At 46.6% G+C, this 22,493-nt stretch overlaps 1 protein-coding gene across 1 annotated transcript in view; it reads left to right on the forward strand.

Moving 5' to 3' along the window:
* LOC119978746 (laminin subunit beta-3-like) overlaps positions 1-22,493 on the forward strand; it is a 113,918-nt gene that overhangs the window by 70,898 nt on the left and 20,527 nt on the right. Inside the window, exons 16-19 of the mRNA XM_038820587.1 lie at positions 7,446-7,634; positions 19,143-19,287; positions 20,304-20,511; positions 20,904-21,045. Of these exons, the coding sequence (XP_038676515.1) occupies positions 7,446-7,634; positions 19,143-19,287; positions 20,304-20,511; positions 20,904-21,045 (684 nt within the window). The remainder of the gene's footprint in view (positions 1-7,445; positions 7,635-19,142; positions 19,288-20,303; positions 20,512-20,903; positions 21,046-22,493) is intronic.

Genomic DNA, 22,493 nt, shown 5'->3' on the forward strand with positions numbered 1-22,493 from the left:
CATTCCCAGTGATGATGGGGCACAGCTGGTGGAAGCTTCCGATGCTCCTGGCAAATGGAGCAGTTTTGGGCCACCTTGTCAATGTCGGTGTCGAGGCCTGGCCACCAGACATAACTCCCGGCCAACATTTTCATTATGGTCACACCCGGATGCCCATTGTGCAAGTCTCTCAGTGTCAGCTCCTGTCCTTTTTCCGGGACAATCACACGCGTCCCCCACAAGAGGATGCCGTCTTCCACGCTAAATTCTGACAGCTTGGAGGAAAATGCCCGCAACTCGCCTGGGAGCTGTCTATGCTGCCCACCATACAGGACTATGTGCCGAAACTTTGACAGGACTGGATCCATCTGGGTCCACTCACGGATCTATGATGCAAGGAGTCCATAAAATTTAGGGTTGCAACCACCTCACCAGTCATAGGGGTGAACATGGGGCCGGTTAATAAAGGCAATCAGCTCATTGCGTCGGCATTCGCTATCTGGGTTCCTGGTTTGTGCTCCAGAAAATACTCATAGGCAACGAGCAACAAAGCCCAGCGCTAGATCCGTGCGGAAGCAATCGGTGGTATTGGCTTATCTTCTCGGAAAAGTGCCAGCAGAGGCTTCTGATCAGTCACGATAGTGAAGTGGCGGCCATACACATACTGGTGGAAGCGTTTCACCGCAAAGTCTAGATCTGCGCATACTTCCTTTCCGCTGCAGTCAATGTGCGGGAGGCAAAAGCTATCGGCTGCTCGGCCCCGTTCTCCATCTTGTGGGACAGGGCGGCCCCAATACCATATGAGGATGCATCACACGTGATGAACAAAGGCTTCCCAGGATCATAGTAGGTTAGTAACCCAGCCGACGATAATTTTACCCGCCGGAAAGTTTCTTGCGGCTGACCCCAAACCCAGGTGTGATTCTTCTTTAGCAGAAGGTGAAACGGGGCCAGCGTAGTTGCCAGATTGGTGACGAACTTCCCGTAATAGTTTACGAGGCCGAGAGAAGAACGAAGATGCGAAGTGTCAGTCGGGGCGGGGGCCTGTTGAATTGTGTGCACCTTCTCTGCGACGGGGTGCAAACCTTTGCGGTCCACCCGCTAACCCAGGTAGACTTTGTGCGACGTAAACGGACTCCAGCCTCCGAAAAGAGTCTAAGGACAGCCTCCAAATTTTCCTGCTCTGACATCCCTGTGATCAAAACGTCGTCTAAGTAGACAGCAACACGTGGTAAACCTCTCAAAATGCCCTCCATGACGCGTTGAAAAATAGCGCAGGCAGAGGATACCCCAAAGGGCAACCATGTAGATTCATACAGGCCCAGGTGTGTATTAATCGTTACATATGGTTGGAGGCAGGGTCCAGCTCCAACTGCAGGTAGGCGTGACTCATATCTAATTTCGTGAATGAGAGTCCGCCTGCAAGCTTCGCATAGAGATCCTCTATGCGAGGCATTGGATATCGGTCAAGCCGGGAAGCCGTATTCACTGTAAGTTTATAGTCGCCGCACAAGCGAACTGTTGCATCTGGCTTCATTACAGGTACAATTGGTGCTGCCCAGTCAGTGAAACGGACGGGCCTGATGATACCCAAAGTCTCCAAACAAGTGAGCTCCCCTTCTACCTTCTCGAGCAAGGCGTAAGGCACAGGGCGCGTCCGGAAATAGCGCGGCGTGGCTCCTGGTTCGACTTGGATATGGTCTACAGCCCCTTTTATTTTCCCCAAACCGGGCTGGAATACACCTGGGTATCGTCCTAACCCCTCAGTCAACCCTCCAGAAACTGTTTGGAGGATGTGCTGCCACTGCAGCCGCAAATGGCGCAACCAGTCCCGACCCAACAAGCTGGGCCCATGGCCGCGCACCACAATAAGTGGGAAACGCCCCTCCTGGCATCCATAAACAACAGGGGTCATCGTAGTTCCTGCAATGTCCAATGGTTCCCCCGTGTAGGTGGCCAACCTGGCCTGTGTGTCGGTTAATGTAAGGGTCTGTTTACCCTGCTTGATGCGGTTGAATATCCTCTGGGCGATCACGGAGACCGCTGCGCCAGTGTCCAACTCCATCTCAAGCGGGTGACCATTGACCCGTACTGTCACTTTAATGGGGGCCACACGGGGAGCTGCCACACAATGCAGCTGCAGGCAGTCATCCTCCGTCTCCACGTCCTCGGGAGTAGTCGCCGCAGGATCATCCAAATGGAAGGTACGGCCCCTGGGCTGGCCCCAGATTCTGTTGGGACGACGGTGCCTCTGGCGCCCCCAGGACCGGCGTCCGCGATGGGGGCGGCGCCCACAAGTTTGACACGGACATGGCTCCTCATCCATTGGTTCTGGAGAAGGCTCCCTTCAGGGAGGAACATCCGGCCACTGGCGTTAAACCGGAAGACGCCCCGCCCAAGGTATCGCAGGGGTGCAGGGAGACGCTTTTGAGCAGAAGGGGTTGCGCCCCAAGGCATGCACCTCCATTCCCTAAAGCTCCTGCATTCCCCGTTCTGCGCTCTCTCGGGACAATACTATTTGAATGGCCTGTTGAAAAGTCAATGTTGGCTCGGCTAACAACTTTCTCTGGGTGGCCGCATTGTTAATACCGCAAACCAAACGGTCGCGTAACATTTCTGACAAGGTCTCACCATAGTCACAGTACTCCGCAATCCTGCGTAGCCTGGATAGAAACTCAGCAAGGGATTCTCCTGGGGTCCTCTCAGCGGGATTAAACCGGTAACGTTGGACTATTGTGGACGAGGTTGGGTCAAAATGTTGCCCCATTAAGTTCATAAGTTCATCAAAAGCCTTGGTGTCCGGCGCAGCTGGGTACGTAAGGCTCCTAATCGCCCCAAACGTATGCGGGCCGCAGGCGGTGAGCAATATGACCACCTGGCACTCGTTTTCAGTGATGTTGTTTGCACGGAAATAGTAACGCATCCGTTGTGCGTACTGGTTCCAACTTTCCAACGCAGCATCAAAAACAGCCAAACGTCCATAAAGAGGCATATTGTAACAAAAAAAAAACTTCCGACCTGTATCCAACAAAAATTGAGGGAGTTGGCTTCAGGAGCATAGACAGCTATCCACTTTAACCCTCATCGCCAGTTTTGTGAGGGCCATGAAGAATCCAGCACGAGTTGAAGGATAGAAAGGAATAACATTTATTTACAATAACATATATATACAACAGCAGCAGTAACTCCCTTGCTGCTCACTCCTCTTTAGCTGGTTCCAAACTGGCCAGCTTTATTTATGCAGGGAATCTGCTAATGATTTCTCCGCCCCCCCCCCCCCCCCCCCCCCTCATTGGGGAAGTTCATACTCCCTAAGGATTGTGAGATTGCCATTAGTTCCCAGCCAGTGGTAAGCAGGCAGGTTATTACACTCCCACAGTCCAAATATATGCAGATTAGGTGGATTGGCCATGCTAAATTGCCCTGTAATGTCCAAAGGATTGGTGGGGCTACTGGGTTACAGGGATAGGGTGGAGATGTGGGCTTAAGTAGGATGCTCTTTCAAGGGCCGGTGTAGACCCGATGGGCCAAATGGCCTCTTTCTGCACTGTAAATTATTTTTTTTTAAATTATAAAAATTCTATGCATGCCTCACTAACACATGGCATGGGGAATAATCCTGAAATGACTACCCTAGAGGTCCTGCTTTTTAGCTTACTACCGAACTCCCTGTAATATCTTTGTAGGATCTTGCTGCTCTTCCTGCCTATATCATTTGTATCAATGTGAACAATGACATCTGCCTGTTTGCCCTCACATTTCAGGATGTCCTGTTACCGCTCTGAAACATCCATGACCCTGGCACCAGGGAGGCAACACACCATCCTGGAGTCTCTTTTGTGACCACAGAAGCACCTATCTGTGCCGCTGACTATCAAATCCCCAATTAATAGCTCAATTATGCTTTGCCCCCCTCCTCTCTATAGCAGGGCCAGCCATGGTGCCACCGCTCTGGCTACTGCTGCTGCTGTCACCTGATGGGCCTTCCTCCTCATCAGTACCCAAAAGGGCATACTTGTCAGAGAGAGGCACAGGCACAGGGGACTCCTACACTGCCTGCCTGCTCCATCTATTGTCCTGTACCTTGGGTGTGACCACTTCTTTCTGCCTCTCGTAGCTGCACCTTCTGCAGGTTCACACTGAGGTTCCGGGTGATTCCGTACTTGTTGAAGGTTTGCAGCTTGCCTATACCCACAATACCGGAGCTGTGACAATCTGGTAGATTTTCTTTTTAGGACTTTGCAAAGCCTGTCCTCAGGGGTTGTTTGCTAGAGCTGTTGGGGAGGGTTTAAACTAAGGTGGCAGGGGGATGGGAACCGATGCAGGAAGTTGGAAGGTAGAACAGGGACAGAAGCAAAAGGAAGTAAGGGGGATAGTGCAAGGCAGAGAAGACATAGTCAAAAATCAAAAAGGGCGACAGTACAAGGTACAGTGACTGAGGGGAGCGCAGTGAATAGGCCCAGTAATACTAAAAGGAATAAAGCTGGAGATGTTAAAATTCAAAACAGAGGTAAAAAAACCAACATAAGTGTACTTTACCTGAATGCTCGTAGTATTCGGAATAAAGTAAATGAGTTGATGGCGCAAATCATTGTGAATGACTATGATTTAGTGGCCATGACTGAAACATGGTTAAAGGATGGTCACGACTGGGAGTCAAATATCCGAGGGTATCAAACTATTCGGAAGGACAGAGTGGGTGGTAAGGGAGGTGGTGTAGCTCTGTTATTTAAGGATGACATCCGGGAAATAGTAAGGGATGACATCGGTGCTATGGAGGATAAGGTTGAATCCATTTGGGTGGAAATCAGGAATAGTAAGGCAAAAAAGTAACTGATAGGAGTAGTCTATCGGCCACCAAATAGTAATGTTATGGTGGGGCAGGCAATAAACAAAGAAATAACTGAGGCATGTAGAAATGGTACAGCAGTTATCATGGGGGATTTTAATCTACATGTCGATTGGTTTAATCAGGTCGGTCAAGGAAACCTTGAGGAGGAGTTTATAGAATGTATACGCGATAGTTTCCTAGAACAGTATGTAATGGAACCTACGAGGGAACAAGCGGTCCTAGATCTTGTCCTGTGTAATGAGACAGGATTGATTCATGATCTCATAGTTAGGGATCCTCTCAGAAGGAGCGATCACAATATGGTGGAATTTAAAATACAGATGAAGGGTGAGAAGGTAAAATCAAACACTAGTGTTTTGTGTTTAAACAAAGGACATTACAATGGGATGAGAGAAGAACTAGCTAAGGTAGACTGGGAGCAAAGACTTTATGGTGGAACAGTTGAGGAACAGTGGAGAACCTTCCAAGCGATTTTTCACAGTGCTCAGCAAAGGTTTATACCAACAAAAAGGAAGGACGGTAGAAAGAGGGAAAATCGACCGTGGATATCTAAGGAAATAAGAGAGCGTATCAAATTGAAGGAAAAAGCGTACAAAGTGGCAAAGATTGGTGGGAGACTAGAGGACTGGGAAATCTTTAGGGGGCAACAGAAAGCTACTAAAAAAGCTATAAAGAAGAGCAAGATAGAGTTTGAGAGTAAACTTGCTCAGAATATAAAAACAGACAGTAAAAGTTTTTACAAATATATAAAACAAAAAAGAGTGGCGAAGGTAAATATTGGTCCTTTAGAGGATGAGAAGGGAGTTTTAATAATGGGAGATGAGGAAATGGCTGAGGAACTGAACAGGTATTTTTGAGTTGGACTTCACAGTGGAAGACACAAATAACATGCCAATGACTGATAGAAATGAGGCTATGACAGGTGAGGACCTTGAGAGGATTGTTATCACTAAGGAGGTAGTGATGGGCAAGCTAATGGGTATAAAGGTAGGCATGTCTCCTGGCCCTGATGGAATGCATCCCAGAGTGCTAAAAGAGATGGCTAGGGAAATTGCAGATGCACTAGTGATAATTTAGCAAAATTCACTAGACTCTGGGGTGGTCCCGGTGGATTGGAAATTAGCAAACGTGACACCACTGTTTAAAAAAGGAGGTAGGCAGAGAGCAGGAAATTATAGGCCAGTGAGCTTAACTTCGGTAGTTGGGAAGATGCTGGAATCTATCATCAAGGAAGAAATTACGAGGCATCTGGATAGAAATTGTCCCATTGGGCAGACGCAGCATGGGTTCATAAAGGGCAGGTCGTGCCTAACTAATTTAGTGGAATTTTTTGAGGACATTACCAGTGCAGTAGATAACGGGGAACCAATGGATGTGGTATATCTTGATATCCAGAAAGCCTTTGACAAGGTGCCACACAAAAGGTTGCTGCATAAGATAAAGATGCATGGCATTAAGGGTAATGTAGTAGCATGGATAGAGGATTGGTTAGTTAATAGAAAGCAAAGAGTGGGGATTAATGGGTGTTTCTCTGGTTGGCAATCAGTAGCTTGTGGTGTCCCTCAGGGATCAGTGTTGGGCCCACAATTGTTAACAATTTACATAGATGATTTGGAGTTGGGGACCAAGGGCAATGTTTGCAGATGACACTAAGATGAGTGGTAAAGCGAAAAGTGCAGAGGATACTGGAAGTCTGCAGAGGGATTTGGATAGGTTAAGTGAATGGGCTAGGGTCTGGCAGATGGAATACAATGTTGACAAATGTGAGGTTATCCATTTTGGTAGGAATAACAGCAAACGGAATTATTATTTAAATGATAAAATATTAAAGCATGCTGCTGTGCAGAGACCTGGGTGTGCTAGTGCATGAGTCACAGAAAGTTGGTTTACAGGTGCAACAGGTGATTGAGAAGGCAAATGGAAATTTGTCCTTCATTGCTAAAGGGATGGAGTTTAAGACTAGGGAGGTTATGACACCAATTGTATAAGGTGTTAGTGAGGCCACACCTGGAGTATTGTGTTCAGTTTTGGTTTCCTTTCTTGAGAAAGGACATACTGGCACTGGAGGGTGTGCAGAGGAGATTCACTAGGTTAATCCCAGAGCTGAAGGGGTTGGATATGAGGAGAGGTTGAGTAGACGGGGACTATACTCATTGGAATTTAGAAGGATGATAGAAACATTTAAAATTATGAAGGGAATAGATAGGATAGATGCGGGCAGGTTGTTTCCACTGGCGGGTGAAAGCAGAACTCAAAATAAGGGGAAGTAGATTTAGGACTGAGTTTAGGAGGAACTTCTTCACCCAAAGGGTTGTGAATCTATGGAATTCCTTGCCCAGTTAACCTGAGGGAGACATGTTTTTAAGGTAAAGATAGATAGTTTTTTGAAGAATAAAGGGATTAAGGGTTATGGTGTTCGGGCCGGAAAGTGGAGCTGAGTCCACAAAAGATCAGCCATGATCTCATTGAAAGGCGGAGCAGGCTCGAGGCGCCAGATGGCCTACTCCTGCTCCTAGTTCTTATGTTCTTATGTTTTAAATTTTATTAACATGCAATTGCTTTTGTTGAAGATATATCACTATTTTCAACTAATGCTACTATGACCTTTTTTCAGGTCTGTGGTGGCTCTCGAATGGAACCTTGCACTGCAGAAAGGTGCCCAGGTGATCTTTGCCCTGAGACCTGTGAAGGTATCAATTGCCAGGGGACACTTCACCTGGCCAAGAAAGCCATTGAAGATGCCGAGAGAGGAAGTATTTCGATACCAGACGTCTCAAACAGAATTACTGAGCTTGCCAAAAGGGTAAGGACATTTTCTAAAATGTTCAGAAATAATAGTGATATATGAAATAGCACAGGAATACTTAACCCTTCTTATCTATAAGTTTAGGTATTGCCATAATTTTTCCCTACAAGCTATTTGTGGTAGAATTGGAATATTGGCAATTTTACTTTCAACAGTCCAATCTCGGCAGCAGCTGTACGTAATTGAATATTCATTCTTTATTACTTCATTGCAGTGTCAATGTAAGTCTACTTGTGACACTAATAAAGATTATTATTATTTTAAAAATTCCTCCTCCCTTTCCCCTCTGCCCCCTCCCCTTAACTCAGCAACGAATGGTGACCAGCTCGTTGAAATAGAGAATAAACAGGTGCCACCTTTGGTAGAAACCCTCAGTTGCTCCCGTCACGGTTGACTTGACTTTCTCGAGGTATAGAAACTCCATCAGACCTCGCAGCCACACTGAGGCACTGGATGGAGAAGATGACCTCCATCCCATCAGCACTCATCACCAAGAAATCAGCGAGGCAAAGGCAGGACATTGGCCCCCGCGGCCGCCTGCGGCTCCGGCAAGTCTGACACTCCAAATATGGCCACTAAGGGACAGGGCTTCAGCTCAACCTTCAGAATGGCCGGCATGGTGATAAAGAAGAAGACCCAGAACCCCACGAGCTTAGAACATGACCAGAACATGTGTACGTGGTTAGCCAGACCCCTCCTACAATGCTTACACTTGTCCTCCACTCCTGCAAAAAACCTGCTCATCCTAGACCCAGTCAAATGAGGCCTCTGTACTACCGTAATCTGTATTAAACCAAGCCTTGATCAAGAGGATGTGGCTTTCACCCTCCACAGGGCCTCACTCTACACCCGATCCTCCAACACCAGCCCCAACTCCTCCCATTTGGCCTTAAACCCCTCCATCGATACTACATCTTCAATCAGAATCCTTCCATAGGTACCCAATGTACTCCCCTCCTCCGACCCTGCCAACAAAAGAACCCTCTCCATTAATGAAGATGGCGGCACCACAGGGATGGTCAGAAAGATCCGTTTCGCAAAGTTGAGACTTGCAGGTATCTGAACGAATCAGATCATGAGAGTTCAAATTTCTCCGATAACAACTCCAAACTCGCAAACCGTCCCTCCAAGAACAGATCCCCCATTCTTTACAGCCCCTTCCTTCCTACCCCCTCCAAATGTAGAACCCAATCTCACAGGGGCAAAAATATGGGGCTGGATTCTCCATTTTGGAGACTAAGTGATTCGGGGCTCGCGAGCTGGCCAAACGGGGGCACTATTTTGCAGGCCAGGTCCGTGAGCGGCCGGCGCCATGTTGCACGGCGCGGCTGCTGCAGGCCGCCCCTGTGCACATGCGCGGCCACGGACCCAGTAATTCTCCGGGCCGTTCGGCTACTAGCCCTGTTTGGCCAATAGCCCCCAGCCAAACGGACGACCGGTGGTCGTTTTGCGCCGAATGTTTGGTCGTAAAACGCCACCGTTCCCATGCCAGCGTGGGGACATAGCTTCATAATCTGAGAATCCAGCCCCTGTGGTCCACAGACCCCCCCCGCCCCCCCTCATGTTCCCCCTCCACCTATCTATAGTGCTCAGGGCAATGGCCAAAGGGACTATCACCACTGCAAACAAGAGAGGACAGGGGCAAACCCTGTCTCATTCTCCTGTTCAACTGAAAATACCCCAAGCTCACGTTATTTGTGGTGCTTTTTACAACAATCATCCGATGATACAAACTTAGGCCCTTTGCCAAACTTTTCCAGTGCCACAAACAAATGCCCCATTCTACCCCATCAGAGGTCTTTCCAGCATCTCGTACAACACTGACTTCCAGCTCCACCCCCTCCGACAGGGACAACACCACATTGAACAACTGCCACACATTAGATGCCAATTACCAATCCTTAATGAAACCCGTCTAATCCTCCAATAACCTGAGGGAGACACTGCTCCAGCCTCAGTACTAACACCTTGGTCAATATCCACATTTAATAGGGAAATCGGAAGGGACAACTCACACTCCACCGGGCCCTTATCCTTTGTCAAGAGAAGTGAAATGATGCTTGTATCAGCATCTTGGGAAGAGAACCCATGCTGCGGGGCCCTCAGACAACCCTAACGGGAATGACCATCCTGCAAACTTTTCATACAATTCCACTGGAAATCGATCAGACCCTTACCCGTCTGCATTCTCTCAATAGCTGTCAGGACATCCTCTGCACCCAAAGACTCTTCCAGCCCTTCCCAATCCTCCGCTTCCACCTCAGGACACTCCAAGCCCTCCAAAAACTCCATCATATCCGACCCCTCCCCAAGTGGTCCGACCGACAAAGGATGTTCTTATGGAACATCTCAAACGCCCCATTGGCTTTATCTGGCGTGGACACTAACACGCCAGCTGACTTTGGAACCTGAATAATCTCTCAGGAGTCTACCTGCTGCCTCAACTAGCAAGCCATGAAGCGACTGACCTTCTCCCCATTCTCGTGCCATATAACTGCTTTGTCTGTGGACAGTAAATCAACCTGCGTCTACAGTTTCTTTCTGCCAGCCAGAAGCTCTGGGGTGGTATCACTTGAGTATCTGTCATCTACCTCCAAGATTTTATCTATCAGCCCATGACCCATTATTAGTATTAATAATAATATTTCAATTATTATTTATTAATATTTCCATTATTATTTGGCTATTTTTAATGGGAATGTTTTAATATTAATACTGTAAGAGTCCTTCCTGTTTGTTTCCTTTGTTCCCATTTTATTTTATTTTATTTTATTATTTTTGGTCCATGGACCCATAATCGGAATGTGCCTTGAAGCAGAGGACTCGAGCTGAGCAGCCTGCTTGTCAGGACAGTGTGTTTCTAGGTTTTGTACTTTGGAGAGGAGAAAGAGACTCATTGGCACCAAGTGAATCTTAGGAACCAACTTTGGAGGGAGTTGGTTCAATTGGTTGGCTGGCAACCTGTGATTTGGCCAGGGACAGTGTTCTGCCTGACAACAGTCAGTGATTTGTCCCTGCATGATGCTTTCTGAGAGAGAGCTTGGCAGAAGTGATTTGACCTTGGAAGTCCCCCCTTGTGGGGGGGGGGGGGGGGGGGGGGGGGGGGGGGATGAGGATCTCAAAAGTGATTTTAGGGAGTTAGGTTGGAAGCAAAAGAGCAGGACAAGCAGAGTAGTGATCTCAGAATTGCTACCGTGCAAGTGAGGCAGGGAACATAGAGCGAGTGCAGCTGAACACGTGGCTACAGGGCTGGTGCAGGGGGGAAGGCTTCAGATATAAGAACATAAGAACTAGGAGCAGGAGTAGGCCATCTGGCCCCTCGAGCCTGCTCCGCCATTCAATGAGATCATGGCTGATCTTTTGTGGACTCAGCTCCACTTTCCGGCCCGAACACCATAACCCTTAATCCCTTTATTCTTCAAAAACTATCTATCTTTACCTAAAAAACATGAAATGAAGGAGCCTCAACTGCTTCACTGGGCAAAGAATTCCATAGATTCACAACCCTTTGGGTGAAGAAGTTCCTCCTAAACTCAGTCCTAAATCTACTTCCCCTTATTTTGAGGCTATGTCCCCTAGTTCTGCTGTCACCCGCCAGTGGAAACAACCTGCCCGCATCTATCCTATCTATTCCCTTCATAATTTTAAATGTTTCTATAAGATCCCCCCTCATCCTTCTAAATTCCAACGAGTACAGTCCCAGTCTACTCAACCTCTCCTCATAATCCAACCCCTTCAGCTCTGGGATTAACCTAGTGAATCTCCTCTGCACACCCTCCAGCGCCAGTATGTCCTTTCTCAAGTAAGGAGACCAAAACTGAACACAATACTCCAGGTGTGGCCTCACTAACACCTTATACAATTGCAACATAACCAACGGGCAGCACGGCAGCATGGTGGTTAGCATAAATGCTTCACAGCTCCAGGGTCCCAGGTTCGATTCCCGGCTGGGTCACTGTCTGTGTGGAGTCTGCACGTCCTCCCCGTGTGTGCGTGGGTTTCCTCCGGGTGCTCCGGTTTCCTCCCACAGTCCAAAGATGTATGGGTTAGGTGGATTGGCCATGCTAAATTGCCCATAGTGTCCTAAAAAAAAGTAACGTTAAGGGGGGGTTGTTGGGTTACGGGTATAGGGTGGATACGTGGGTTTGAGTAGGGTGATCATTGCTCGGCACAACAATGAGGGCCGAAGGGCCTGTTCTGTGCTGTACTGTTCTATGTTCTATTAACCTCCCTAGTCTTAAACTCCATTCCTCTAGCAATGAAGGACAAAATTCCATTTGCCTTCTTAATCACCTGTTGCACCTGTAAACCAACTTTCTGTGACTCATGCACTAGCACACCCAGGTCTCTCGGCACAGCAGCATGCTTTAATATTTTATAATTTAAATAATAAATCCGTCTGCTGTTATTCCTACCAAAATGGATAACCTCACATTTGTCAACATTTGTATTCCATCTGCCAGACCCTAGCCCATTCACTTAACCTATCCAAATCCCTCTGCAGACTTCCAGTATCCTCTGCACTTTTTGCTTTACCACTCATCTTAGTGCCATCTGCAAACTTGGACACATTGCCCTTGGTCCCCAACTCCAAATCATCTATGTAAATTGTGGGCCCAACACGGATCCATGAGGGACACCACTAGCTACTGATTGCCAACCAGAGAAACACCCATTAATCCCCACTCTTTACTTTCTATTAATTAACCAATCCTCTATCCATGCTACTACTTTACCCTTAATGCCATGCATCTTTATCTTATGCAGCAACCTTTTGTGTGGCACCTTGTCAAAGGCTTTCTGGAAATCCAGATATACCACATCCATTGGCTCCCCGTTATCTACTGCACTGGTAATGTCCTCAAAAAATTCCACTAAATTAGTTAGGCATGACCTGCCCTTTATGAACCCATGCTGCGTCTGCCCAATGGGACAATATCTATCCAGATGCCTCGCTATTTCTTCCTTGATGATAGATTCCAGCATCTTCCCTACTACCAAAGTTAAGCTTACTGGCCTATAATTTCTTGCTCTCTGCCTACCTCCTTTTTTAAACAGTGGTGTCACGTTTGCTAATTTCCAATCCACCGGGACCACCCCAGAGTCTAGTGAATTTTGGTAAATCATCATTAGTGCATCTGCAATTTCCCGAGCCATTTCTTTTAGCACTCTGGGATGCATTCCATCATGGCCAGGAGACTTGTCTATCTTTAGCCCCATTAGCTTGCCCATCACTACCTCCTTAGTGATAACAATCCTCTCAAGGTCCTCACCTGCCATAGCCTCATTTCTATCAGTCGCTGGCATTTTATTTGTGTCTTCCACTGTGAAGACCGACCCAAAAAACCCGTTCAGTTCCTCAGCCATTTCCTCATCTCCCATTATTAAAACTCCCTTCTCATCCTCTAAAGGACCAATATTTACCTTAGCCACTCTTTTTTGTCTTATATATTTGTAAAAGCTTTTACTGTCTGTTTTTATATTCTGAGCAAGTTTACTCTCAAACTCTATCTTGCTCTTCTTTATAGCTTTTTTAGTAGCTTTCTGTTGCCCCCTAAAGATTTCCCAGTCCTCTAGTCTCCCACCAATCTTTGCCACTTTATATGCTTTTTCCTTCAATTTGATACTCTCCCTTATTTCCTTACATATCCACGGTTGATTTTCCCTCTTTCTACCGTCCTTCCTTTTTATTGGTATAAACCTTTGCTGAGCACTGTGAAAAATCGCTTGGAAGGTTCTCCACAGTTCCTCAACTGTTCCACCATAAAGTCTTTGCTCCCAGTCTACCTTAGCTAGTTCTTCTCTCATCCCATTGTAATCTCCTTTGTTTAAACACAAAACACTAGTATTTGATTTTACTTTCTCACCCTCCATCTGTATTGTAAATTCCACCATATTTTGATCGCTCCTTCCGAGAGGATCCCTAACTATGAGATCATGAATCAATCCTGTCTCATTACACAGGACAAGATCTAGGACCGCTTGTTCCCTCGTAGGTTCCATTACATACTGTTCTAGGAAACTATCGCGGATACATTCTATAAACTCCTCCTCAAGGTTGCTTTGACCGATCTCTTTAAACCAATCAACATGTAGATTAAAATCCCCCATGATAACTGCTGTACCATTTCTACATGCATCAGTTATTTCTTTGTTTATTGCCTGCCCCACCATAACGTTACTATTTGGTGGCCGATAGACTACTCCTATCATTGATTTTTTCGCCTTACTATTCCTGATTTCCACCCAAATGGATTCAACCTTATCCTCCATCGCACCGATGTCATCCCTTACTATTGCCTGGATGTCATCCTTAAATAACAGAGCAACACCACCTCCCTTACCATCCAGTCTGTCCTTCCGAATAGTTTGATACCCTCGGATATTTGACTCCCAGTCGTGACCATCCTTTAACCATGTTTCAGTAATGGCCACTAAATCATAGTAATTCACGATGATTTGTGCCATCAACTCATTTATTTTATTCCGAATAATACGAGCATTCAGGTAAAGCGCACTTATGTTGGTTTTTTACCTCTGTTTTGAATCTTGACATCTCCAGTTTTATGTGTGGATCATTGGGATATCTTCTGGAGAAGGTGGGACCTGTACATGAAGGACGGATTGCACCTGCACTGGAGGGGCACCAATATAGAACATAGAACAGTACAGCACAGAACCTGGGTGGGAGGTTTGCTAGAGCTCTTCGGGAGAGTTGAAACTAGTTTGGCAGGGGGATGAGAACCAGAGCTATGGATCAGAGGATAGGGTAGCTGTTGAACAGGCAGAAATAGTATGCAGCAAGTCTGTGAGGAAGGATAGACAGTTGACAAGGCAAAGTTGCACTCAGTAGAATGGGTTAAAGTGTGCCTGTTTCAAAGCAAGGAGTGTCAGTAATAAGGGAGATGAACTTAGAGCCTGGATCAGTACTTAGTACTACGATGTTGTGGCCATTATGGAGACATGGATTTTACAGGAGCATAATGGTTAGATATTTTGATGTTTTCAGAAGAATAGGAAGGGAGGTAAAAGAGGAGGGGCAGTGGCACTGTTATTTAGGGAGTGCACCACAGCTGCAGAAAAGGAGGTAGTTGAGGAGGGTTTGTCGACTGAGTCAGTATGGGTTGAAGTCAGAAACAAGAAAGGAGTAGTCACTTTATTGGGAGTTTTCTATAGACTCACCAATAGCAGCAGACAGATAGAGGAACAGATTGGGCAGCAGATCTTAGAAAAGTGCATAAGTAAGAGTTGTTGTCGTGGGTGGACTTCAACTTCCCTAATATTGACTGGAACCTCCTTATTGCAAATGGTTTGGATGGAGCAGTTTTTGTCAGGTGTGTACAGGAAGGATTCCTGACTCTATATGTAGATAGACCGACCAGGGGGGAGGCCATATTGCACTTGGTGCTTGGCAACAAACCAGGCCAGGTGTCAGTGTCTCAGTGGGAGAGCATTTCGGTGACAGTGATCACAACTCCTTGACATTTACCATAGTCATGGAGAGGGATAGGAACACACAGTATGGGAAGGTATTTAATTGGGGGAGGGGAATTATACTGCTATTAGACAGGAGCTGAGGAGCATAAAGTGGGAACAATTGTTCTTGGGGATATGCACAACAGTAATGTGGGGATTGTTTCAGGAGCGCTTGCTGCGAGTGCTGCATAGTTTTGGCCCACTGAGACAAGGAAGGAATGATAAGGTGAAGGAGCCTTGGATGACAAGAGAAGGGGAGCTTCTAGTCAAGAGGAAGAAGGACGCTTACGTAAGATTGAGGAAGCAAGGATCTGAATTCACTCTAGAGAGTTACAAGGGAGCCAGGAAGGAACTCAAAAATGGACTGAGGAGAGCTAGAAGGGGCCATGGAAAAGCCCAGGCGGGAAGGATTAGGGAAAACTCCAAGGTGCTCTACACTTATGTGAGAAATAAGAGGATGAACAGAGTGAGAGTAGGGCCGATCAGGGATAGTGGAGGGAACTTGTGCCTAGAGTCTGAGGAGATGGAGGAGGCCCGAAATGAATAAATGAATAAATGAGTATTCACTAGAGGGAGGGTCCTTGTTGCCCATGTGAACACTGTGAACCAGGTTAACTGACTCAAAGAGGTTGATATTAAGGAGGAGGATGTGCTGAAAATTTTGAAAAGCATCAGGATAGATAAGTCCCCTGGGCCTGACGGGATATACCCAAGGTTACTACGGGAAGTGAGGGAGGAGATTGCTGCATCGTTGGAGATGATCTTTGCATCCTCACTCTCCACTGGAGTAGTACCGGATGATTGGAGGGAGGCGAATGTTGCTGCCCTGTTGTTGCCCTGTAAATCCCTGCGAATTACAGACCCATCAGTCTTACGCCTGTGGTGAACAAAATATTGGAAAGGATTCTGAGAGATAGGGGCGGAATTCTCCGACCCCCCTGGGGGGGTCGGTGGGAATTGCGCCGCGCCGGTCGGCGAGCCCCCCGCGGCGATTCTCTGGCCCGCGATGGGCTGAAGTTCCGCCGCTGACAGGCCTCGCCCACCGGCGTGGTTTAAACCACCTCTCTTACCGGCGGGATTGGTGGCGCGGGCGGTCTCTGGGGTCCTGGGGGGGCGCGGGGCGATCTGACCCCGGGGGGTGCCCCCACAGTGGCCTGGCCCGCGATCGGGGCCCACCAATCCGCGGGCGGGCCTGTACCCTGGGGGCACTCTTTTTCTTCCGCCCCCGCCATGGCCTTCACTATGGCGGGGGGGGGGGGGAGGAGACCCCCTCCCCTACACATGAGCCGGTATGACGTCAGCAGCCGCTGACGCACTGGCACATGCGCGGACTTACGCCGGCCGGCGAAGTCCTTTCGGCCCCGGCTGGCGTGGCGCCAAAGGCCGTTCTCGCCAGCTGGTGGAGTGGGAAACACTCTGGCGCGGGCCTAGCCCTTCAATGTGAGGGCTTGGCCCCTAAAGGTGAAGAGAATTCCACACCTTTGGGGCGACCCGACGCCGGAGTGGTTCACACCACTCCAACACGCCGGGACCCCCCCGCCCCGCCGGGTAGGGTAGAATCCCGGCCCAGATTTATGATTATTTCGAAAAACATAGTTTGATTAAAGAAAGTCAGCATGGCTTTGTGAGGGGCAGGTCATGCCTCACAAGCCTCATTGAATTCTTTGAGGATGTGACGAGACACATTAATGAAGGTCGGGCAGTGGATGTGATGTATATGGATTTCAGTAAGGCATTTGATAAGGTTCCCATGGTAGGCTCATTCAGAAAGTTTTTTTTTTCTTTTTTTTTTAATAAATTTAGATTACCCAATTATTTTTTCCAATTAAGGGGCAATTTAGCGTGGCCAATCCACCTACTCTGCACATTTTTGGGTTGTGGGGGCGAAACCCACGCAGACACGGGGAGAATGTGCAAACTCCACACGGACAGTGACCCAGAGCCGGGATCGAACCTGGGACCTCAGCACCGTGAGGCGGGTGTGCTAACCACTAGGCCACCGTGCTGCCCTTCATTCAGAAAGTTAGGGTGCATGGGATACAGGGAAATTTGGCTGTTTGGATTCAGAATTGGCTGGCTGAAAGAAGACAGCGAGTGGTAGTGGATGGAAAGTATTCCACCTGGAGGTCAGTGACCAGTGGTGTCCTGCAAGGATCTGTTCTGGGACCTCTGCTCTTTGTGATTTTTATAAATGACTCGGATGAGGAAGTGGAAGGGTGGGTTAGTAAGTTTGCTGATGACACAAAGGTTGGTGGAGTTGTAGATAGTGTCGAGGGCCGTTGCAGGTTACAACAGGACATTTGACAGGATGAAGAGCTGGGCTGAGAAGTGGCAGATGGAGTTCAACCTAGATAAATATGAAGTGATTCATTTTGGAAGGTCAAATTTGAATGCTGAATACAGGGTTAAATGCAGGATTCTTGGAAGTGTGGAGGAACAGAGGGATCTTGAGGTCCACGTACATAGATCCCTCAAAATTGCCACGCAGGTTGATAGGGTTGTTAAGAAGGTGTATGGTGTGTTGGCTTTCATTAACAGGGGGATTGAGTATAAGAGCCGCGTGGTTTTGTTGCAGCTTTATAAAACTCTAGTTAGACCACACTTGGAATATTGTGTCCAGTTCTGGTTGTCTCATTATAGGAAGGATGTGGATGCTTTGGAGAGGGTGCAGAGGAGATTTACCAGGATGCTGCCTGAACTGGGGTGTCATAAGGGGACATAATTTTAAGGTGATTGGAGGAAGATGTAGGGGAGATGTCAGAGGTCGGTTCTTTACACAGAGAGTGGTGGGTGTGTGGAATGCACTGCCAGCAGAGGTGGTGGAGTCATTATGGACATTTAAGCGACTCTTAGACAGGCACATGGACAGCATTAAATTGAAGTGGTGTAGGTTAGGTTGATCTTAGATTAGGATAAATGGTCGACACAACATCGTGGGCTGAAGGGCATGTAATGAGCTGCACTGTTCTATGTTCTAAGTGAAAGGGCCAGTCTCTCTCTTGAGGCTGAACTAAAGAACTGTTTTATTGTTCTAAAACTAGTGAGTGCTTGGCACATCTTTGCTGTAAACATGAATTAATGCTGAAACTACAGAGAAAGTTGGCAACCTTGCTAGAGAAAACCCTCTCAAGCCTAAAAGGAAGAAATACCGAAACGAAGGCTAGAACGCCAGAAAGCCATTAACTGGAAGCCATCCTCGTGCATCAAAGATCTTTATGGGTTTATTTTTGTTAATATGGGGTGCGATCCCATGCTGGGCTTGAAAAGCAGTTTGCCGTGGCGCAGCTTGGCTGTTGAAAGCTGGGAGACCCCGCTCCTGGGATCAACCCGGTTCACAATGCCTCAACAGATTCAATGCAACCTTGCGAGGCGTTACCATGTGAATCCCGGCCACAATCGGCAGGATCACTTTTTAGCAAATCCACATATTAGAGCGAGGCAGTAAACCTAACTCTAATGTGCAGATTCCTGAGGTACCTGAGGCTTTGGGATTCAACCCCTGTGCCTCAGAGGCCTTGGACGAGCGCCGTTCAGCAGTGATCCTAACAGAAGGGGACCTGACAGAATGGCTCTCTCGGGGTTTCCCGGGGGGGGGGGGGGGGGGGGGGGGGGGGTGCGACGGGACTTTGTTCCCTTTTGGAAGAATCGCGCCCACTTTCTTTACTCTCAATGACCCTATCACCTCTGCGTTGCTTGTCTCCATGTGTGTACAAAATGAGAGTAGTTAGAAAGGGAGGGGGAATTGGGAAAGGGGTATAGATAGTTGGTTACATTTTCTGTGAGTTTAATTACAATACTGTATATAATAAAATGTTACTTGTGTTAAAGTTACAAACCTGGTGACTGCAGTTTATTGGCTTAGCCAAGGACCTCGGTTATTTTAAAATAACATCTAATTTCACTTGCGTTGTGACTCTGGGTCAAGTGAGGCAGGAATTGACCGTGCACCAGCCCAGGGAGCCATAACAAAACATATGGAAACCTCAGTGGTGGAGAATGTATTGTAATTTAACATGTGCTAACTTTCAGGTTGAAAATACAGATCAAAAGGCACAACAAATGAAAAGCAACGCCTTACGTTTGACAAATCAAGTTGCCTCAGTCAACAATCAGATGAAAAAGAACATTGCAGACATCAAGACCTTCATTGCCACAATCAAAGATTTCCTGACATGTATGTGATCTGCTGTCCAAAGTCTTGATTTAATGTGTTTTGATTGATTTGTGTCACAGGGGAGGCAAATAACAGATTTCTGTCTAAAGCCAACAAACATTTTCATGCAGTTGCTCTTCTGCAAACTCACGCATTATACTTTATACCTTTCCTATTTTGAAGAAATAATTCTACTGGCACAACGCAAGAAGTGAATTATACTAAAACCAATGGAACAATCTGCCTTTCACAAACAGTGGAATTAGTCTAATGAAAGCTTTCACATTTTGTGAAAGGTGCAATACTGTATGAGTGAATAAGCAGCAGAATTATTGCTGTCATTCAATTGCATAGCTGCTGCATTGAAGTGAGCATTGAAAAGTGAGCATCAGTGATTCTGTTCGTTCTGACTTAAATATTACATATTGGGAGGGATTCTCTGTCCCGCCGCCTCTTTTTCAGTGCAGCGCGACCCCACTGACAGCGGAATTCTCCCTCCCGGCAACCGGCCAATTGTAGGCAGCCCCATGGCGAGTGCGCTTCCGGCGAAACGGAGGATCCAGCCTATTTCATTCAACCGACATTCCACCTGAAACAATAAAAACTCGGGAATTCACATATAATAACATTTATTTTGCTGATATTAGTGGATGAACACATAGTGAATTCCTCTGTTCACTCTTTTGATGCAGTAATTAATTTTTAAATCAGTTAATATCTCCACTGACAAAGAAATACAAAGATCGCACAAATAAGTTAAGGTCATCAACAGCCATTTTGAGGTTCTAATGTGGCAAATGACATTTGTAGAGCTTATTCACATAAGGTGCACTTTAGATTTACTTTACTCAGTGCGGTGTGAGGTCGCAAAATGAACTCATAGTAAAAGATAGTTAAGGGGGGACAAAAGCTGTATCTTTGACCACACTCAAAGGGCGCGGTGATTCCAAATTATGAAGCTTTAATGATGTCTATGGGTTAGGTTCCCCGGCTGCTTTAATAACATTGTCTGTTTACACGTTGCTTAATTTTTACAGCTACACAGGCCGATCCAGATGAAATTCAGAGAATTAGTGAGAATGTTCTCTCACTCAAACTTCCCACTGACGCGATTACAATCAGAGATAAGATCAACAGTTTACGCAACATTGCAGCCAGAATTCCTGATGTAAGCGAAATCCTGGCAAATACACAGGATGATGTTTTCAAGGCAAAGATTCTTCTCAAAGATGCAAACGAAGCCAGGTATTATGTGAATCTCATTATCGATATAATTAGGCTTGGTAGAGAGAGGCAATCTTCTCACTGTAATCTAAAACCATTTGATACATTCCTGCATGGAGGTCATTTAAATGTCTCAATTTCTTTGGAGCCACACTTATTACAATATATATTCATTCAGCAATAATCTTCAAAATTACACCGCACTTTGATGCACTGTTCTTGCTATCAAGTAATTGAAAATAAGGTAGGATATGATTGGAAAAGCACACCTAAAGTTAAGTTTCAATCCTGATGGAGACCGATATACTACCTATGCTTTAAAGCGGTTATTTTTCTATTGTCTTTGATGTATGATTAAAGCTACATTCAAATTAAGATGTCTTTATTCTTCTTCCATTGCTGTTGTGATCCAGGGACAGAGCTAGCAGAGTGAAGAATAACATTGACAAGGTTAAGGATGCTCTGGCTGATGCCAATAAGGCCCTGAAGAATGTGAATGACATGATTGAAGATGCCACAGAGGCTATTGACACCGTCCAGGATCAAAACACAAAGGTAAATGAAGCATTTTATTTTCAAACCTCCTTAACCAGAATGAAAGTAACAGCAACATTTCTGCACCAAGTCCTCCCTGAAACATTGCAGCCAGTATTCCTTCCTCACTGTGACACAGGTTCTTCCTTTAGACAAAACACCAATTGTCTGAATATCAAATGTCTTCACATTTTCCCTCAATATTGCTCCAAGCTCAGTCAACACAAGCCAAGATTAAACTGAGCAGACATTTTTCCATCTTTCCTCTTTTGTGATGGAGGTTCTTGTTTTTGTACCTTCCCAGTACAGCTCAGCAAATTGTAGGAAATGGATTTAATTGACAATTAGATGGAGAATTTGAACACCAAAATATTCTGATCACATATCAAGTGCTGTACCATTTACATCACAGACCAAACGCACATGAGCACATCGTTTTTATCTTTATTTTATTGACATCTATTTGTGACAGAACGACACCCTAGCCCCGGCCTCCCCCATCCCTAAATACATCCTAAGCTCCCGACTGCACTCCCAACCCTAAAAGATCCCTCTGATGAACCCCACCCCTGAGACTACCCACTCAACTACATTCCTGAATACCACCCACGCATCAGCTGCCCCCTGACTACTCCTGCATCCCGTGACTCACACCATCAACATCCCCTGTCTCACCCAACCCCTTCCCCCACTTCTCTCACACTCTCAGCTCTTGTCTGAGCTTGTCAAAGTGGCTGCCATATTTACACTTACCAAATGTGGTGGCTAAAGGGGTAAGAAAATAGGTTGGGGGGCAATTGCACAAATTCCAAAAGCAAAGTGGTGATTGGCTCTCCACAAGACGGCGATTGGCTCACTACAGGAGATTCAGCCCACCACTGCTTGAAACAAAGCAACTTATTTAGTCATGAAATGGAAAAGTTGGAATTTATTTAGCTATCCGCTGAGATTTGGAAAATTCCTAAGCAAATGAAAATGAAAATGAAAATCGCTTATTGTCACAAGTAGGCTTCAATGAAGTTACTGTGGAAAGCCCCTAGTTGCCACATTCCTGCACCTGTCCGTGGAGGCTAGTACGGGAATCAAACCGTGCTGCTGGCCTGCTTGGTCTGCTTTAAAAGCCAGCGATTTAGCCGAGTGAGCTAAACCAGCCCCGATGTTGAAATGTTGAAAATTATACAGTTAAGAATATGTTTTTATTGTGTTATGGTAAAGGAATATGGAACAGTTCTAAATTAGAGATAATTAGGCAGCATGGTGGCACAGTGGTTAGCACTGCTGTCTCATGGCGCTGAGGATCTGTGTTCAAATCCCGGCTCTGGGTCACTGTCCGTGTGAAGATTGCACAAATATCCCTGGGCGCGTTTCTCCGCACACCACGCCGGGTGGGAAAATCACGTGAGGGCCAAGCAAATAACGCCACGCCGCCCTGGCACCCCCCGCGATTTTCCCACACCCCCCCCCAAAAT

This window comes from Scyliorhinus canicula, chromosome 15, assembly GCF_902713615.1.
Source record: "Scyliorhinus canicula chromosome 15, sScyCan1.1, whole genome shotgun sequence".
Taxonomy (NCBI): Eukaryota; Metazoa; Chordata; class Chondrichthyes; order Carcharhiniformes; family Scyliorhinidae; genus Scyliorhinus; species Scyliorhinus canicula.